Source organism: Bubalus bubalis, chromosome 17 (assembly GCF_019923935.1).
Source record: "Bubalus bubalis isolate 160015118507 breed Murrah chromosome 17, NDDB_SH_1, whole genome shotgun sequence".
In the NCBI taxonomy this organism is placed as follows: Eukaryota; Metazoa; Chordata; class Mammalia; order Artiodactyla; family Bovidae; genus Bubalus; species Bubalus bubalis.
The window spans coordinates 31688782-31710028 of record NC_059173.1 but is presented as its reverse complement, the minus strand read 5'-3'; the positions used below and the strand labels follow the sequence as shown (position 1 = coordinate 31710028).

The window sequence follows — 21247 nt, the reverse complement described above, 5'->3', positions numbered from 1 at the left end:
CCAACAAGATTTAACATACATTTTTTACTTAATTATTTTGTTATAAAACTTGAATGTATAACACTTTATTTTTAAATGAGTCCTTCCAGTCAGAGAGAGAGCATGAAGGACATGATTTTTGTACATGTATAGTTAAAAGGTAATTTGCTTTTAACAAATAAAAGAAAAACCTCTTATTTTGACAAAATTTTATTTTTAATAAAGGCAAGTTGTCTCTTCAGCCTCTCAAACTTGAAGTTTGGAAGCAAATTTGTCACTTCCTTCCCTAACAGTGTGCTTTCTTTACTTACCTATTGCTATTTATGACATTCCTATTTTTAAAATCAGCCAGATTTGAAATTTTTGAGTCATCTTTGCATCTTCCTTTCCTTGGTGACTTGTATTTGAATAGCACTAAACTTTGACAGTTCTTCTGAATGACTCTACTTTTTTCTTTTCATTTCTACTAATGCTGGGAACAACCCAGACCCGAATCAGACTCACCCCTATGGGTCAAGATGCTGAGACTCTGAAGTGATTTCCTGGTATCTGGCCTTCCCCAGCACAATTTATTATGCAAATCACTGCTGATTTCATCTCTTCTACTTCCCTTAATCGTATTACTTCTTGTGAAAAAAAAAATTCTCCTAAGACTTCTGTTTGATTGGAAAGTGAATTTTTAAATGCCCCAATGTATTGCAAAAATGTGTTATAGAAAAATTAAACATATAGAAAAGTAGAACATTATAATGAACTTTCAGGTAGCTGTTATCCATATACATCAATCAGTCACCTCGTGGCTGGTCTTGTTTCATCTCTATCTACCTACTTCCTACGCCCATATTTACTTGAGACAAGTCCCAAATATCATATTTCATCTGTGAATATTTTAGTATGTATTTTGGAAGATAAAACACATAAGCACATTACCACTATCACACGCATAAAAAATTATCAACAATTTCAGTCAGATATCTTGTCAGTGGTCAAATTTTTACTTGTCTACTAAATATTTCTCTATGTATTTATCTATGCATCTGCCTATATATTAAAGTATATATGTATCTATCTATTCATTTATCTCACAGTTGTTTTCGATCAGGATTAAAATGAAAGCTACCCTTTGTGAACAGTTGGTATGTCTTTTAATGAATAAACTCCACTCCATCTCTTCTTTTTTTCCCTTCATTCTACTTATTGAAGAAACTAGGTTGCCTGTTTTTAGAGTTCTGGACTCTGGAAATTGCTAGTTGAACTTCTTGGTGACTTTATTTTGTCCTCCCGTCATCTCTTTCCATGTAAGTAGGTGTCAGGCTTAGAGACTTGGTCAGACTTAGATGTAACTGATTTTATCTAGACTTCCTCATAGATAGTGGTGTATTGCACTAGGGGCTTGCTGGTGGGTGTCCAGCTTGTTCTTTTTTCAAAATAGTATCACTGTGTATGCTCAATATTGATCCATGCATTCACTAGCCATTGAAAATGAGGGTGTTCTAATTCTGTCATTACTTCTTTATTGATTAGTTGGAATACTTCTTTAGGGAGTAATTTCCCTTCATCTCTTATCTGGTTCAAAGTGGTACAGGTCATGTAGCATCTGTTTATCTAGAGGTATGGTTTACATAGGAGAAAATTAGCGTTACTTTTAAGAAACATCATGACATGAGCTTCTAACCTCCTTTTTATTCTCATCTGTTATGATTCTCTTGTATAGTATTTGCGTACCATAGGCTGACAACATTACTAACAAGCACAATGAGGAGGTAAGTGTTTGTTAACTGCCTGTGTTAACTCTGTGTGTGAATGTGTGAATTTTGTAGTTTGGTATATTCCAAACTGTCAGTGATTGAACATGCCCCCAATTCTTCTTTACTCTCTGCTCACCACCAAAGCACTGCTCCTGCTCCTACCTGATGTACAGGCTGCTCACCCCTCCAAGTCCAGCTCAGATTCTGTCTCTGTAGAGTCTCTGGGACTAACTTAATCTGAGTAAGCTCCCGTTCCCCCCTGAATGTCTAATACAATTTTTAAAAAAATCCTACAAGTTTTTAATTCACTAAATACACAGAGAAATGGCATAGACAGTGTTCATGTAAAACAGACTTGGGTTTAAATCCCAGCTTCTTCCAAGTTACCTCTGTAACCCTGAGCAAGTTAATAATCTCTCAGAGCTTTGCTTTCTTCATTATATGAAGAAGAAAATGATTTTACTTCCATTGGAGATCTGCTGTGAGAATACCATGAAATAATTCACATGAGGTACTTACCATGGTACCTGGCTGTCAAGGGCTGAATGTTTGTTCACCCCAAATTCATATGAGACTCCTGCCCTCACAAGGTGATGGTATTAGGAGGTGGGGCCTTTGATGAGATCCTGATGACAGAGCCCCTAGAATGGCATCAGTCCTCTTAGGGAAGAAGCCCAACAAAGTCTCCCCGACTCAGTCCCTTCTGTCACTCCAGACACAGTGAGGAGTCAGGAGTGTAGCCCCAAAGAGAGCTATCACTAGAACCCAACCACACTGGCACCATGATATCAGCCTGCAGACTTTCAGCTCCAGAGCTATGAGAAATATATGCTTCTAATTTATAAACTAACCAGACTAATGGACTAAGACACTAATACAGAGCAAGTACTCAATAGATCAACATAGTTATCATCTATAATCACCCCGTTTATAGGAACTGAATTTATATGGAAGGTGTGAATTCCTGAATCTCCAAATACTGCAAACCTTTAGTGATGGGAATCATGTAGGTCTATCTTTGAATTTTCTGCAGTGTAGAATTGTTCCTGGTAGTCTTTGATGCTGCAGGGAACCATGAGTGCATGGGAGACCATTTCCATGGACCTGCCATCTGGTCAGGTTGTGGTGAGGGGCATTTTTGCATACATAGGGGAGCTGCAGACAGTACCTCCTTTCATGCTTGTTAATTACAGGGCTCTCCACTGACAGAATTCAGGAAACTATCTGGGATTTTATTCTCATATTCTATTCCTTGAGATCTCCTTGTCAAGACAAAAAAATACAAAAGAACAATGGTCCTAACAAGTAGTGTGTTTTCAGCTTCTAGAATTATCCTGTCAACTTCTTGTGCATATTAGCTTTCAAAATTTTCTTTAGAGATAGAAATATGTAAAAGTTAGTGAAAGTCCCTTTGACCATCACCTCATGTCCCCTTGCTGCACTTTGTCCCCAGAGGTGATCACTGTCATGACATTAGTATACATTTTTTTCAGCCAATTTAAAAGTTATTTTACATGCACAGTACATGGATATCTGTGTGTTTAAAAAATTTTACATATTGAAAATGCAGTTGAGTACATGAATTTTCCTGTATCTTGTCACTGCTGGTTTTTTACCAATTGCTTATACTTTTAACAATTCAAGAGGGGCAGGGTCTATCCAAGCTGTGGTTTTAGGATGACGGAGGTGGGAGGTGGATATTAGGGAGGATCTATTCCTGAGAATATAGGTCTACAAGGCAGCAGCCAAGAAGTTTTTCCACGATTGGAACTGAAGTCTTAGTGCGACAAATCCCACATTATTGCTTTTGAACTCTTTAACATTACGTGAAAAGCTTTGCTTGGTTTCATCAGTGTTCTGTTTAAATAATTTGCTTTATAACCATTTGTTCTATTTTTCCTGTAAGCATATCTTCTTGCTTTTAATTTTGCTTTATAAACAAAACTAGGAATTCTAAGTGTACAGGATACTGCTTACAGGGTTCAATTAAATTCAGCAAACTTGGACTGAGGGATTTCTGTGTTCTGGCTAGACATCCTCAGGCATCGTTTCAGGTTTTGTGTCTTGGCTCTCAAATCTGACTCCCGTGTCATTCCTGGGCCTGGGAACTATTGTTCTCTCCTTTCTCAGTGTGATTCCTCCCAGAAGGCCCCTTGGTAGACTCACCCACCCAGTTCCATCTACAGAGTCAGTAACATCTGCAGAAATGGACCTGTTAGAGATTCCTTTTCATTAAGAATAGAGCCGTCCCCAAACCTCGGGGAGATTAGAAAACCAACAGTAGAGTTATATTGGCCTATATTTCAAAAGGCAAACAATTTTACTTTTTATGTCCCTTACATGGAATGTACTTCTGTTGCTAAAAATTCTCTACAAGAACATGGCAGGATGGAGAAAGTCAGTACAAAGTTCTTCTTTTTTTTTTTTTTTAATAAATTTATTTATTTTAATTGGAGGTTAATTACTTTACAATATTGTATCACTTTTGCCATACATCAACATGAATCCGCCACAGGTATACATATATTCCCCATCCTGAACCCCCCTCCCTCCTCCCTCCCTGTACCATCCCTCTGGGTCGTCCCACTGCACCAGCCCCAAGCATCCCGTATCATGCATCGAACCTGGACTGGCGATTCTTTTCATATATGATATTATACATGTTTCAATGCCATTCGCCCAAATCATCCCACCCTCTCCCTCTGCCACAGAGTGCAAAAGACTGTCCTATACATCTGTGTCTTTTTTGCTGTCTCACTTACAGGGTTATCGTTACCATCTTTCTAAATTCCATATATATGCGTTAGTATACTGTATTGGTGTTTTTCTTTCTGGCTTAATTCATTCTGTATAATAGGCTCCAGTTTCATCCACCTCATTAGAACAGATTCAAATGTATTCTTTTTAGTGGCTGAGTAATGCTCCATTGTGTATATGTACCACAGCTTATCCATTCATCTGCTGATGGACATCTAGGTTGCTTCCATGTCCTGGCTATTATAAACAGTGCTGTGATGAACATTGGGGTACACGTGTCTCTTTCCCTTCTGGTTTCCTCAGTGTGTATGCCCAGCAGTGGGATTGCTGGATCATAAGGCATGTCTATTTCCAGTTTTTTAAGGAATCTCCACACTGTTCTCCATAGTGGCTGTACTAGTTTGCATTCCCACCAACAGTGTAAGAGGGTTCCCTTTTCTCCACACCCTCTCCAGCATTTACTGCTTGTAGACTTTTGGATCTCAGCCATTCTGCCTGGCGTGAAATGGTACCTCACTGTGGTTTGGATTTGCATTTCTCTGATAATGAGTGATGTTGAGCATCTTTTCATGTGTTTATTAGCCATCTGTATGTCTTCTTTGGAGAAATGTCTATTTAGTTCTTTGGCCCATTTTTTGATTGTGTCATTTATTTTTCTGGAATTGAGCTGCAGGAGTTGCTTGTATATTTTTGAGATTAGTTGTTTGTTAGTTGCTTCATTTGCTATTATCTTCTCCCATTCTGAAGGCTGTCTTTTCACCTTGCTTATAGTTTCCTTTGTTGTGCAGAAGCTTTTAAGTTTAATTAGGTCCCATTTGTTTATTTTTGGTTTTATTTCCAATATACTGGGAGGTGGGTCATAGAGGATCCTGCTGTGATTTATGTCAGAGAGTGTTTTGCCTATGTTCTCCTCTAGGAGTTTTATAGTTTCTGGTCTTACGTTTAGATCTTTAATCCATTGTGAGTTTATTTTTGTGTATGGTGTTAGAAAGTGTTCTAGTTTCATTCTTTTACAAGTGGTTGACCAGATTTCCCAGCTCCACTTGTTAAAGAGATTGTCTTTAATCCATTCTATATTCTTGCCTACTTTGTCAAAGATAAGGTGTCCATAGGTATGTGGATTTATCTCTGGGCTTTCTATTTTGTTCCATGATCTATATTTCTGTCTTTATGCAGTACCATACTGTCTTGATGACTGTGGCTTTGTAGTAGAGCCTGAAGTCAGGCAGGTTGATTCTTCCAGTTCCATTCTTCTTTTTCAAGATTGCTTTGGCTATTCGAGGTTTTTTGTATTTCCATACAAATTGTGAAATTATTTGTTCTAGCTCTGTGAAGAATACCATTGGTAGCTTGATAGGGATTGCATTGAATCTATAGATTGTTTTGGGTAGTATACTCATTTTCACTGTATTGATTCTTCCAATCCATGAACATGGTATATTTCTCCATCTATTAGTGTCCTCTTTGATTTCTTTCACCAGTGTTTTATAGTTTTCTATATATAGGTCTTTAGTTTCTTTAGGTAGATATATTCCTAAGTATTTTATTCTTTCCGTTGCAATGGTGAATGGAATTGTTTCCTTAATTTCTCTTTCTATTTTCTCATTATTAGTGTATAGGAATGCAAGGGATTTCTGTGTGTTGATTATATATCCTACAACTTTACTATATTCAATGATTAGTTCTAGTAATTTTCTGATGGAGTCTTTAGGGTTTTCTATGTAGAGGATCATGTCATCTACAAACAGTGAGAGTTTTACTTCTTCTTTTCCAATTTGGATTCCTTTTATTTCTTTTTCTGCTCTGATTGCTGTGGCCAAAACTTCCAAAACTATGTTGAATAGTAATGGTGAAAGTGGGCACCCTTGTCTTGTTCCTGACTTTAGGGGAAATGCTTTCAATTTTTCACCATTGAGGATAATGTTTGCTGTGGGTTTGTCATATATAGGGTTTTATTATGTTGAGGTATGTTCCTTCTATTCCTGCTTTCTGGAGAGTTTTGATCATAAATGGATGTTGAATTTTGTCAAAGGCTTTCTCTGCATCTATTGAGATAATCATATGGCTTTTATTTTTCAATTTGTTAATGTGGTGTATTACATTGATTGATTTGCAGATATTGAAGAATCCTTGCATCCCTGGGATAAAGCCCACTTGGTCATGGTGTATGATCTTTTTAATGTGTTGTTGGATTCTGATTGCTAGAATTTTGTTAAGGATTTTTGCATCTATGTTCATCAGTAATATTGGCCTGTAGTTTTCTTTTTTTGTGGCATCTTTGTCAGGTTTTGGTATTAGGGTGATGGTGGCCTCATAGAATGAGTTTGGAAGTTTACCATCCTCTGCAATTTTCTGGAAGAGTTTGAGCAGGATAGGTGTTAGCTCTTCTCTAAATTTTTGGTAGAATTCAGCTGTGAAGCCGTCTGGACCTGGGCTTTTGTTTGCTGGAAGATTTCTGATTACAGTTTCAATTTCTGTGCTTGTGATGGGTCTGTTAAGATTTTCTATTTCATCCTGGTTCAGTTTTGGAAAGTTGTACTTTTCTAAGAATTTGTCCATTTCTTCCACATTGTCCATTTTATTGGCATATAATTGCTGATAGTAGCCTCTTATGATCCTTTGTATTTCTGTGCTGTCTGTTGTGATCTCTCCATTCTCATTTCTAATTTTATTGATTTGATTTTTCTCCCTTTGTTTCTTGATGAGTCTGGCTAATGGTTTGTAAATTTTATTTATCCTTTCAAAGAACCAGCTTTTGGCTTTGTTGATTTTTGCTATGGTCTCGTTTGTTTCTTTTGCATTTATTTCTGCCCTAATTTTTAAGATTTCTTTCCTTCTGCTAACCCTGGGGTTCTTCATTTCTTCCTTTTCTAGTTGCTTTAAGTGTAGAGTTAGGTTATGTATTTGACTTTTTTCTTGTTTCTTGAGGTATGCCTGTATTGCTATGAACTTCCCCCTAGGACTGCTTTTACTGTGTCCCACAGGTTTTGGGTTGTGTTTTCATTTTCATTCATTTCTATGCATATTTTGATTTCTTTTTTGATTTCTTCTGTGATTTGTTGGTTTTTCAGCAGTGTATTGTTCAGCCTCCATATGTTGGAATTTTTAATAATTTTTCTACTGTAATTGAAATCTAATCTTACTGCATTGTGGTCAGAAAAGATGCTTGGAATGATTTCTATTTTTTTGAATTTACCAAGGCTAGCTTTATGGCCCAGGATGTGATCTATCCTGGAGAAGGTTCCATGTGCACTTGAGAAAAAGGTGAAATTCATTGTTTTGGGGTGAAATGTCCTATAGATATCAATTAGGTCTAACTGGTCTATTGTATCATTTAAAGTTTGTGTTTCCTTGTTAATTTTCTGTTTAGTTGATCTATCCATAGGTGTGAGTGGGGTATTAAACTCTCCTACTATTATTGTGTTATTGTTAATTTCCCCTTTCATACTTGTTAGCATTTGTCTTACATATTGCGGTGCTCCTGTGTTGGGTGCATATATATTTATAATTGTTATATCTTCTTCTTGGATTGATCCTTCGATCATTATGTAATGTCCTTCTTTGTCTCTTTTCACAGCCTTTGTTTTAAAGTCTATTTTATCTGATATGAGTATTGCTACTCCTGCTTTCTTTTGGTCCCTATTTGCATGAGAAATCTTTTTCCAGCCCTTCACTTTCAGTCTGTATGTATCCCCTGTTTTGAGGTGGGTCTCTTGTAGACAACATATATAGGGGTCTTGTTTTTGTATCCATCCAGCCAATCTTTGTCTTTTGGTTGGGGCATTCAACCCATTTACATTTAAGGTAATTACTGATAAGAATGATCCCATTGCCATTTACTTTATTGTTTTGGGTTTGAGTTTATACACCGTTTTTGTGTCTCCTATCTAGAGAATATCCTTTAGCATTTGTTGGAGAGCTGGTTTGGTAGTGCTGAATTCTCTCAGCTTTTGCTTGTCTGTAAAGCTTTTGATTTCTCCTTCATATTTGAATGAGACCCTTGCTGGGTACAGTAATCTGGGCTGTAGGTTATTTTCTTTCATCATTTTATGTATGTCTTGCCATTCTGTCCTGGCCTGAAGAGTTTCTATTGAAAGATCAGCTGTTATCCTTATGGGAATCCCCTTGTATGTTATTTGTTGTTTTTCCCTTGCTGCTTTTAATGTTTGTTCTTTGTCTTTGATCTTTGTTAATTTGATTAATACGTGTTTTGGGGTGTTTCGCCTTGGGTTTATCCTGTTTGGAACTCTCTGGGTTTCTTGGACTTGGGTGATTATTTCCTTCCCCATTTTAGGAAAGTTTTCAACTATTATCTCCTCAAGTATTTTTTCATGGTACAAAGGTCTTGACATTTGTCAATCTGTCTTTGTGGTCTGGGCATCATTTCTCTGGTGGAGACCTTTTAGAGACTACATTCTCTCACTCTAGAGAATTTAAGCTATTTATTTGATTTTTCATGGAAACAACGTTGAAGAGAAAGAGTTACCCAGTTACACTATGCCTAGTGCGTGATAGAGGTGACCTGGCTTCTACAACAGGAAGGTATTTCTGTAGATCCTGTACTGTGCTATGTTCAATCGTTCAGTTGTGTCTGACTCTTTGCAAACCCATGGACTATAGCCCACCAGGCTTCTCTGTCTATGGAATTTTTCAGGAAGGAATACAGGATCAGGTTGCTATTTTCTACACCAGGGGATCTTCCCGACCTGGCCCACTTCCTATAATGGTTCTATGTATCTCAAAGCATCTGCCTCCTCTGAAGAGGCATAGAGATGCTCAGACATCTTCTTCCGACTTCAAAACCTTTAGAATTTTATATATCCTTTCCACCTACTGTCTAGCACTTATTCTCAGAGATTTCCCTGATGGATTATGCTAAAGCCTTATTTGCATAAAATGTGGGCTGGATGACATAGGTCTTTGCTATTGTATCTTTCTGAATCAAAGGGGAAGTGTCTGGTCAAATACATTATATTCATAAACCTCATATTACCAAATGACAACCAACTGAGCATTTCTGGGTCAATTCTAATTTAGCTATTAATCAAAAGCAGTGTATTTTCCTTAATAACAGGTCATTTTTTATTTCAATCCTTGCCATGGTATTTTTAGACTGTGCTTGAATTGATGAGTACATGGTCAGTATGTATCAGCCCTAAATCTTGTTGTATCCATAGATGGGTTGGAAAGATCAGGGATTGGAGGAAGTCTGTGTGATTCCATAAATAATCTTTTGAGACTCAAAGACTGTTTAATGCATCATTTGAGCTAGCTTTTGGGATTAGTTTCCCCACTAATCCTATGCCATTGAAATGTAGACACTTTGAAACCATCCTTGACTGCTCTGTTCCAGTAAAATATGAGGTTTAAGTTTCGGAGCTCTAGATAAATATGCCACAAAGTAAATAAGAATCCATGGAAAAGGCAACAACAGTATTGCCACAGGGACAATGAGAGGGCAAACAGATACTTATCTGGCTCAATATATATTATATTTTTGTATGTAATCATTTTAAAAAGATTTATGGTTCATTTGGGCCAACTGAATAGACTCAGAGAGACTTAGGGGAGAGCTGGTCCATAACGATTCTGTTAGCACAAGGCTCTTCCCAACCATATTCAAGTTGTTTATGGATGCAGATAACTACGAGATAATGAGAGCTTTTTAACATTTGTTACTGTTTGTGGTCACATTGAATGGGACTGTTTGGGGCAGTGGCTTTTCTGTGGCCCTTTCAAGGGGCTCCATGAGGTCACAGCTATTTCTATAATAACACTGAAAGAGGTTTTGGTTTTTTTTAAAATGATGTTTACAAAATTTGCAATCATGGGTGAATCTCTTGGTCCCTTAGGATGAATCAAAGCTGGCACCAGAACCTCCCAAGGGTCAAACTGCTCTCTGTTGCCAATGGACTCATGTGAAAAGACACATGGAATACATACCTGATTCAATTAAGAAAGCCCTTAATGAAGCAATGTTTGTATGTTGATGATGTTTTTAAGTCTTTACCTTTAAGTGTACACCTTTTGAATATTCTTGGTAACAAAATGGAAAATGTATATAAAGCACTTCTACCACTTCTCACAATGCAGTGGTTGTCTTGAGGAAAACTGCTTATTCAGTTGTTTGAATCAGGGGCTGAGCTCACTGCAGAGTTTTCTTTTAAAACTATTTTAACTTGTGAGAACAATTCCATTTCTCTTATTGTTTTTAGAAAGTGTAGCAATTTCTTATAAAAGTGTTAACATGTAATAGGTGTATCAGTGTTATTTTTCAATGAGTTAATGCATAGCTATTCAATTTTTATCGGTTTTAATTTCTATATGGTAGATAACCACATCAAGGAGGATTTTGAGGCTCCCATACTTTTAAAAATGTCAAAATGTTCTAAAATAAAAACGTTGGAGCACTGTGGCTCTAGGGTAATTTTTCTGGAATAAACTTACCTTTGCCTGTATGGGCTTCGCCTGTGGCTCAGTGTAAAGAATCTACCTGCAATGAAGCAGACTCAGGTTTGATCCCTGGGTGGGAAAGATCCCCTGGAGGAGGAAATGGCAACCCACTCCAGTATTCTTGCCTGGACAATTGCATAGACAGAGGAGCCTGGCGGGCTGTAGTCCATTGGGTGGCAAAGAGTTGGACATGACTGAGCACACACGTATGCAATTATTTACCTGTATAGGCTCTAAAAATTTCAGCGTCATTACATTTTTGTAATTCTAATATTCTTTGATTTTGATTTTAAGACTCTGAGCTTTTTACACAATATTGGATAGAGGAAAACATGGAGGTCCAGCCTGATAAGAGGTCTTTTAGTAGGTTAGTATCTCCATCAGACAGACTTCAATAGGAACCAGCATCCATTCCTTCATTTTTCCCCACAGACTTTACTGAGTATGTACATTGCACAAAACCTGATGTGGTCAATGTGGAGGATGTACAGTGAATCACACTTAAAGGTGATGGATTGGAATCTCCCAGAAAGCAGGAATCTTGTCTTCTCTACACTGGGGGCAGTGTGGAAGAGGTAAAAGTTGGTAGAAACCCACATCATTCATAGCTGTGTCTCTTTGGGCAGGTTCCTTAGCTTCATTGAGATTTTTTCTTTATTTGTTAATATGAGAGAAAAAAAATGATACCTTTAGCTCAGTTGGTAAAGAATCTGCCTGCAGTGCAGGAGACCCAGGTTCAATCCCTGGATTGAGAAGATCCCTTGGAGAAGGAAATGGCACTCCACAATGCTTACCTGGGAAATCCCATGGACAGAGGAGCCTAGTGGGGTACAGTCCATGGGCCTACAAAGAGTCAAACGTGACTGAGTGACTGAGAACACATATGTGTGTATAACTGAAATCCCATGGACAGAGGAGCCTGGTGGGCTATACTCCATGGGGTCGCAAGAGTCAGACATGACTAAGCAACTAAACCACCACCACCAACCTTTTGGGTTATTTTAATAATTAGAAACTATATGATACAAATTGCTGTGGCAGTAGCCTTGGATTTTATATCCAAACTACATAAAGGGCTTTGTTTTATAGCTTTTTGCCAACCCAGGGAGCATAAAAACAAATCCATTTTCAAACAGGAAATTCTATACATATGTGTAAAAATAATCTTTTTTAAGTTTAATTTAATAAAGCAGAATTCATTTTTTAATTTTCTATTTTTTCCCTTCTAGCTTTATTGAGGTATAATTGACAAATATAATTGAATATACTTAAAGTGAACAATGTTGTGATTTAGAGATGTGATTTATATATACGTTATGAAATCTTTACCACAATCAAGCTAATTAACAGATTCATCAACTCACAGAGTTAACTTTTGTGTATGTATATGTTGAGAATGTGTAAGATCTACTCTGTTAGCACATTTCAAGTGTACAATACACTTTTGTTAAATATAATCTGATCCTCAGAACTTATCCAGCTTCTCCCAAAGACTAACCAGGCCCGACCCTGCTTAGTTTCCTAGATCAGATGAGATCTGGTGTGTTCAGGATGGTATGGCTGTAGACAGAAATTATCCATCATCTAACTGAAAGTTTGTTTCCTTTGACCCACTCCACAGCCCCTGGCAAGCACCATCCTACCCTCAGGCAATATTTATTTTTAAATAGCCAGAGAATAATCAGTCTAGCAGAATTAACTTTTTATAAGAGAACCAGTTTCCATGAATAATGGTTTCAATATCTTTAGGATATATTACATTAAGTTGTGTTAATCATTGTAAAAGAAAGAATATTTCATGGTGCATGTTAAAGATGGTGAATGAGACTTTATCCAGGACCATCAAGATAGGTGTAGGGATCACTGTGGTGGGATTTGACAGGGAGGCAGGGAGAGAGATGGGGCTCCATTCAGCAGTGCAGGTGGGGACTTATAGCCAGGGAGCAGAGGAAGGGTCATGGGGTAGACAAGGGCTAAGAGCAAGCATCACGGGAAGGGGAGTTCCAGGTAAAGTGGCCTGACCAGATTCTTGCCAAAGACAAGTGACAAGACCGCACCTTGAGGATGGTGGAAGCTGAGGACCCAAGTTAGCTATTAAGTGTGATCAGGTATCTTCGAGAGTAAGGACTTTGCAGGGTTCTTGCTAAACGTTAATTTTATAAGGAAGTGCACAGATAGGCTTAGGAGAGTTCAGGAGACTAACTAAAGTTTGGTCGAGCACAGTAGTTGTGTCACCCAATCAGAATTATGTCTTAGTGCAGTCATTTATTTTTACTTATTTTTGTCACTGTCTTTATGATAAAATACTACATGATAGGGGACAATAAAGCTGATAGAAATTTCATAAAAATGCTAAAAGTCAATGCATGTCAAGTCGAGCAAAGCAAAAGCTTTTAATGATGCTGCCCTGAGATGTAAATGTACATTGTTTTAAACTTACGGGGCAACCCTATTTAATGTTAAATCATGAAAAATGCTGTCTCAGTTCATTGGGAAAAAAGCATTTTAAAGAAACAGTACTTATAATTAAGGTTATTTTATTGCTGTTTTAAATTTATTTGCTTCATTTAAATCCATTCTATAAATAAGAACTTGATAAAATGTAAAAATTATTGTTTCTCTCCGTCCAAGTGCTCTTTAGAAATCTTTACAGGAAGGTGGGTGCACCTTTGATAGAGGCTATTTTCATGCAGCCCTACTTGTGCAGATTACAGAACGTGAATTTTCTTTTCTCTAAAAATAGATTGTCACTTCCCTGGTGACTGTTTCCAGAGTCTTTTTGTGGCAGGATGATGTTTGATTTCTGGTATTTATTCAGAGTTACATGAATTCAAAATATCACATCTGTTGAGACTTCCCCAGAGGCCCAATGATTAAGACTCAGTGCTTCCACTGCAGGGGGTGCAGGTTCCATCCCTGGTCTGGGAACTAAGATCCCACATGCGATGTGGCATGGTCAAAACAAAAACAAACAAAATTATTCTATCTGTAGAAACAGATCTAAATATGTTGTAGCATTAAAAATAGCTTTACTTATATATAAAAAATACTATTATGTCTTTACTTATTCAGCAATGGGATGTAAGCTGGAGAGTCTGTCTTGAACCAGTACTCAATGATTGTTATTGTTAAATGCAGAGCTCTGGAGTATAGGTGGTGCAAAGCCTGTTTACAGAGGCCAAAGCACAGGGGAACTCATGCCCATAGTTGGATGTATGTACTGTAAATGATTTTTACTTTCCTTATTGTTCGTAAGCTGCTCTGCTGGGCATTTGCATGCTTACTCATTTAACAGTCTACCTGTTGCCATGGTAACACTGAACAAAAATGAAACCTATTCTTTTCTGAGGTGAGAGTTCCCCAGCAAGACAGATGCAGGCTGGTGAGAACCTCTGCTTTTGTTTTTGCTTTGTCGAGTTCCCAAGGTATCAGGCCAGGTCTGTGATCATAGGTACTGTGGGAGCTGTGGGGTTTGTCTGAAGTCGCCCTTCTCTATGATCCGGTAGAGATCCACACATCTATTAGACCACAGGGATCCAAATATGGCCCCACTGATGACATGGCAACCATGTATTGATTGACATCAAGACAAACCCAAGTACAAGGATTTTCTATTGTGAATTATTAGCTGATGAATAAATAAGCTCATCTGTTTGTGTTTCTCTCTTTCTTGGGTGGGGATGGTAATGCTAGTGATTCTCACACATTTTCTAAAAACAAATGAGATGTCAAATAAGATCGCTGAAATTCAAAGGAATCTTCCAGAAAACTGCGAATTGCAGTCCTTTTGTTACCTCTGTCACATCTTCTTGTCAAGTGTTTATCAAATGTCTCTTACAAGCAGGATGTCACGTGGACTCCCTGTGGGATGTGAGACTTCTGGTCCACTAGTGACATTGAACCCACATAGAGACGCCAACCAGGAGCGAATGACGAGCATGAGCAGCTCTGTTCTTTGCTCCCTGCCCATCTTTCCCCACTCCAGTTAATACTGGATGCTGTTTTTAAAAGACCCACGTCTTACTCTGCCAGCATGATTTTATTTACTTGACTCTTCCTAAAGAAGAGCATTTTGGAGGAGCTTTGTAAATAGCCAGATACAAAGTGGATACCAATCAGGAAAATTCTCTTAACAATAAAATTTTATCAAATGGTTGCTCTGTGCCAAGCATTGGATGAGTTACTGTGCTAACACTTTACATATTTTATTGCATAATTTAAGCCTTCTCTCTAAAAATGTAGCTTTTTTTGTAAAGTTGCAGTTTTTAATTTTTATTTTATTTATTTATAATTTTTAACATTAAAATTTAAGTGTATTTGATTTATAATTATTCAGGTGTATGACCAAGTGATTCAGCTTTATATATATATATATATTTTTTTTTTTTTTTTTTTTTCTTTTTCGGGGCTTCCCTGGTAGCTCAGCGGTAAAAAATCTGCCTGCAATGCAGGAGACACAGGAAACGTGAGTTTGATCCCTGGGTCTGGAAAATCCCCTGGAGGAGGGCATGGCAACCCACTCCTGTATTTTGCCTGGAGAATCCCGTGGACAGAGGAGCCTGAGGTCATACAGTCCATGGGTCGCAGACAGTCAGACATGACTAAAGCTACTGAGCATTTACACACATGTTCTTTTTCATATTACTTTCCATTATAGGTTATTAAAAAATGTTGACTATAGTTCCCTGTGTTCTCTTGTTGTTTATCTATTTTATACCTTGTAATGTGTATATTTTAATCCCCAATTTCCAATTTATCTCTCTCCCCCCAAAAGGTGGCATTTTTAAAACAAATAATTTGAAAAGAGATGATGAGAAGCTTGAGGTATTGACTTAACAGACCAGAAGCACGCCCCCCCACACACACGCGTGTGCTCACTCAAACCTTCAAATAAGTGTGGAAAGACAGGTAGAAAAATAGGGTAATAACATTACCTAAAAGAATTGAATGAATGAAATTTTTGGATCGGAGAGTTTCTCATCTCTGCTCGAAAGTATCTCTTCATTTTAGTCTCTCGAGCTTCTGAGCACATCTGGCCTTGGTTCCCTGCGGTTCCTGTTCTTCTGATGTCTCCTGATGCCCTGCTCCCTGCCTTCTCCTATTCCAGCCTTGTGGGAGGAGGTGGTGGTGGAGCCTGCAGATACATCCATTTCTCAGCTTTCCCTGTAGGCATCGGGCCCTTGGTCCTCTCCGGCTCTGAGTCCTTGGCTTCATGCCCCCTTTACCTGCGGGAAATGGACTCAGACTGTGCTGCTCCAGGTGTGTTCAGGCACCTGGTCAGTCCAGACCCATCTGCGGAGAGAGAAGGGCAAACACTGCAGATGAACATTTAAAAACTTTGATATCAGTTTAGTAGAGTGGTTTTGTCTGTTGAGTCTAACAAGATATTTGGTTGGTATTTTGTATCTTTTAAAATTTCATTTCTCTTGTAATAAATTATTTTGTTTTATTTTTTTGTATTATCTTTTTAAAAAAGTTTCATTAGAAGGACAGTGAATACATTCGTAAGAACATTTATCATAGTGTGGTCTTTATGAAGCTCTTGTTCCCTGAGTTCTTGAGATGATTAGATGAATCTAATGGAAGCACTTCTAACTATGAGTGATGATGTTCATTTATTTATTTATTTAAGTACAGTTAATTGACAATGTTGTGTTAATTTCAGGTGTAGAGCAAAGTGATTCAGTTATACAATGTAGATACACATTCTTTTTTAGATTTTTTTCCTATTATAGGTCATTATAGGATATTGAATATAGTTCTCTGTACTGAACTATAGGCCCTTGTTGGTTATGTTTTATATGTGTATATGTTTTATGGGTGTATATATAAATCTCAAGCTCTTAATTTATCCCTCCCCCTTTACCTTTCAGTAACCATAAGTTTTTTTTCTATGTCTGTGAGTCTGTTTCTGTTTTGTAAATAAGTTCATTTATATAATTTGTATTTCATTCCATGTATCAGTGGCATCAGATGGTATTTGTCTTTCTCTGTCTTATTTCAGTTAATATGAGGATATCTATTTTATTGTCTTTTAACAAAGCAACAATCCACATGGAATGTGAAGTCTGGGGAGAGAAAAGACAAAAATACCAGGTTTTTCACTGTAGGTCATTTGAGAAGTGCCCATCTAACATTCCCTCAGGTTCTCTGAAATGTCTTTTGATTTCCTACCTTCATGCCTTTGCCTGTTTTTTAGCTAACTGAACGGAACTGAACCTATCTCTTAAATCCCAACTGTAATATCCTCTCCTATATGAATTTTGCCTGAACTTTTCATTGAAGTTCATTGTGTTTCTGCAGAAACTTTGTGACCAGTGGTTATTGCAAGTAGGATCATTTAACCTTCTGTACAAATGCACATGTCTTTCTATAGCATCTTTGAAGGCTGTCCCTGGGAGATACACTCAGGATAGATAAGAGATGCACTTTGAAGGGGTGGACACCTGCTTTAGAATCCTGAGTTTCATCACGTATGAGCTGAGGGACCCTGAGTTATCAGCTAGCCTCTCTGCACAGCAATGTCCTCATTTATAAAATGGGACTCTTGGTAGCACCTAGGTCTTAAGGTTGCATGAAGATTGAATAATCTATGTAAAGATTTAAGTGTACAATTCCTGGCATATACAAAGCACTCAATCAATGAATGCTATTATGTTTTCATTATTAATATTAGCAAGTTTGGAATATTTTAATTGCCTTTGTTCACACAATAAAATTAGTCATTTAACTGTTTTACTTTGAGAAAAAAGAGATAAGAAACTCCCAAAATTGTGTTGACAGACCCATGTTTTGAAGACACAGCTAGGATGGGTGGGATGCAGAAGCCTGGGAAGTTACTGGGTTCTGCAGATTTCTTCTGGGTCTTAGAGAGCTAGTCAGGGCAGCTAAGACTTCATTGTTTGGACTCTGCACACATAGCTTGAGTCACTCATAGATACTTTTTCTTACAGACAAAACTTACACCACCAAAAAGAAAATGGGCTTAGAAAAAGAAACTTCAGAAAGGCCAGATATCTAAAAATACCCGCACCAACAAAATATTTGGCTGGGACACCTGAATTTTCTGAGTATAATTTTAATTAGGTAAACACTGAAAATATATATTTTTCTAAAAGAGCAAAGAGTAATTTTATGGAAAATAATGATTGTCAGCAATCTTCAGAAGCCTTCAGAAGACCAGTTTTCCAAAAGGCTTTCCTTGTTTTAAGGAGTGAGAAGATATGAATTTGAACAAGCTGCTGCAATGGTGATCAACACGTAATGCTTAACTGATAAGATTTTCCCCCAAATTGGCTTTTTTATAGGATTATTATCTAAAAACATAGACAGGGAGTTGGTAACTGTGGTGTTTGATCATGTGATTGTTGTTCAGTTGCTCAGTCATGTCTGACTCTTTGTGATCCCATGGACTGCAGCACGCCAGACTTCCCTGTCTTTCGCCATCTCCTGGAGCTTGCTCAAACTCAAGTCCATCCCATCAGTGATGCCATCCAACCATCTCATCCTCTGTCTTCCCCTTCTCCTCCTGCCTTCAATCTTTCCCAGCATCAGGGTCCTTTCTAATGAGTCAGTTCTTTGCATCAGGTGGCCAAAGTATTGGAGCTACAGCTTCAGCATCAGTCCTTCCAAGGAATACTCAGGAGTGATTTCCTTTATGGTAGACTGTTTTGATCTCCTTGCAGTGCAAGGGACTCTCAAGAGTCTTCTCCAACACCACAGTTCAAAAGCATGAGTTCATTGGTGCTCAACCATCTTTATGGCCCAGCTTTCACATCCATACATGACTACTGGAAAAACCATAGTTTTGACAATATAGACCTTTGTCGGAAAAACAATGTCTCTGCTTTTTAATGTGCTGTCTAGGTTTGTTATAGCTTTTCTTCCAAGGAGTAAGTGTCTTTTAATTTCATGGCTGCATTCACTGTCCACAGTGATTTTGGAGCCCAAGAAAATAAAGTCTCTCACTGTTTCTATTGCTTCCCCATCTATTTGCCATGAAGTGATGGGACCAGATGGAATGATCTTAGTTTTTTGAATGTTGAGTTTTTAGCCAGTTTTTTCCTCTTTCACCTTCATCAAGAGGCACTTTAGTTCCTCTTTGCTTTCTCTCTTAAGGGTAGTATCATCTGCATATCTGAGGTTATTGATCTTTCTTCCAGCAATTTTGATCATGTGATAGTTAAATGAAATGATTGTTTTACTGTGTGCTCTAGACAAGTGAATATATTAAAACCATATTATGGATACATAGATGGCTAGAATATGCTTTGTTAGGGCTTAAAAAGTAGGTGAACTCTACTCAAAGTAAGCTGAAATATATTCAAGATATAACTGAATTAGATGCCAAGCAAAATGACACTTAATAGTGGATAACGATTTTGTGTTCAAATCATTTTGGATATATTGAATGTCAATTAGAAAAAGGGTCTATAAACACAATTCTGGGAAGACCTAGGGAGTGATATTTAAGAGCTGCTTAGGTGAGCCTTAGAAAGCATCACTACAAACAAAGCTAGTGGAGGTGATGGAATTCCAGTTGAGCTATTTCAAATCCTGAAAGATGATGCTGTGAAAGTGCTACACTCAATGTGCTAGCAAATTTGGAAAACTCAGCAGTGGCCACAGGACTGGAAAAGGTCAGCTTTCATTCCAATCCCAAAGAAAGGCAATGCCAAAGAATGCTCAAACTACCGCACAATTGCACTCATCTCACACGCTAGTAAAGTAATGCTCAAAATTCTTCAAGCCAGGCTTCAGCAATACATGAACCGTGAACTTCCAGATGCTCAAGCTGGTTTTAGAAAAGGCAGAGGAACCAGAGAACAAATTGCCAATATCCGCTGGATCATCGAAAAAGCAAGAGAGTTCCAGAAAAACATTTATTTCTGCTTTATTGACTATGCCAAAGCCTTTGACTGTGTGGATCACAATAAACTGTGGAAAATTCTGAAAGAGATAGGAATACCATACCACCTGACCTGCTTCTTGAGAAACCTATATGCAGGTCAGGAAACAACAGTTAGAACTGGACATGGAACAACAGATTGGTTCCAAATAGGAAAAGGAGTACGTCAAGGCTGTATATTGTCACCCTGCTTATTTAACTTATATGTAGAGTACATCATGAGAAACGCTGGGCTGGAAGAAGCACAAGCTGGAATCAAGATTGCCGGGAGAAATATCAATCACCTCAGATATGCAGATGACACCACCCTTATGGCAGAAAGTGAAGAGGAACTCAAAAGCCTCTTAATGAAAGTGAAAGAGGAGAGTGAAAAAGTTGGCTTAAAGCTCAACATTCAGAAAACTAAGATCATGGCATCTGGTTCCATCACTTCATGGGAAATAGATGGGGAAACAGTGGAAACAGTGTCAGACTTTATTTTTTTGGGCTCCAAAAATCACTGCAGATGGTGACTGCAGCCATGAAATTAAAAGACGCTTACTCCTTGGAAGGAAAGTTATGACCAATCTAGATAGCATATTGAAAAGCAGAGACATTACTTTGCCAACAAAGGTCCGTCTAGTCAAGGCTATGGTTTTTCCTATGGTCATGTATGGATGTGAGAGTTGGACTGTAAAGAATGCTGAGTGCCGATGAACTGATGCTTTTGAACTGTGGTGTTGGATAAGACTCTTGAAAGTCCCTTGGACTGCAAGGAGATCCAACCAGTCCATTCTAAAGGAGATCAGTCCTGGGTGTTCTTTGGAAGGAATGATGCTAAAGCTGAAACTCCAGTACTTTGGCCACCTCATGTGACGAGTTGACTCATTGGAAAAGAGTCTGATGCTGGGAGGGATGGGGGGCAGGAGGAGAAGGGGATGACAGAGGATGAGATGACTGTATGGCATCACTGACTCGATGGACGTGAGTCTGAGTGAACTCCAGGAGTTGGTGATGGATAGGGAGGCCTGGCGTGCTGCGATTCATGGGGTTACAAAGAGTCGGACACAACTGAGCGACTGAACTAAACTGAACTAGGCCCTTAGGAGACAAGGCCAGTAAACAAAGACATAATTTACTATAGTTGGAGGCTAAGAAAAACAAAGTAAAATAATTATCTGAAGCCTAACAATGTGATTCTCTGCATATGTACACACACACACACAAACACACACACCCCTCACATTTGAAAACTGGTATTATACCCACCAAGTACATGCATTATCTGTATAAAAAGAGCGATAAACATTTTTGGAAGAGAAGTTAGGCTGAAATCACACACCTATTTTCAATAACAAGGTCTGTGAGACTTGAAGGGCACAACAGTCTGAAAGGGAAGTGGTGAAATTATCATAGACTGTTG

At 38.0% G+C, this 21247-nt stretch overlaps 1 protein-coding gene across 3 annotated transcripts in view; it reads left to right on the top strand.

Moving 5' to 3' along the window:
• Positions 1-21247, top strand: part of GASK1B (golgi associated kinase 1B) — a 72115-nt gene that overhangs the window by 37949 nt on the left and 12919 nt on the right. The window contains exon 4 of one of the 3 annotated variants that reach the window (XM_006074047.4): positions 10337-11691. The exons of the other annotated variants lie outside the window; for them this stretch is intronic. Coding sequence (XP_006074109.3) covers positions 10337-10474 — 138 coding nt within the window. The 3' untranslated portion in view covers positions 10475-11691. Of the gene's footprint in view, positions 1-10336; positions 11692-21247 lie in introns of those variants that run through there. 3 annotated transcript variants of the gene reach the window in all.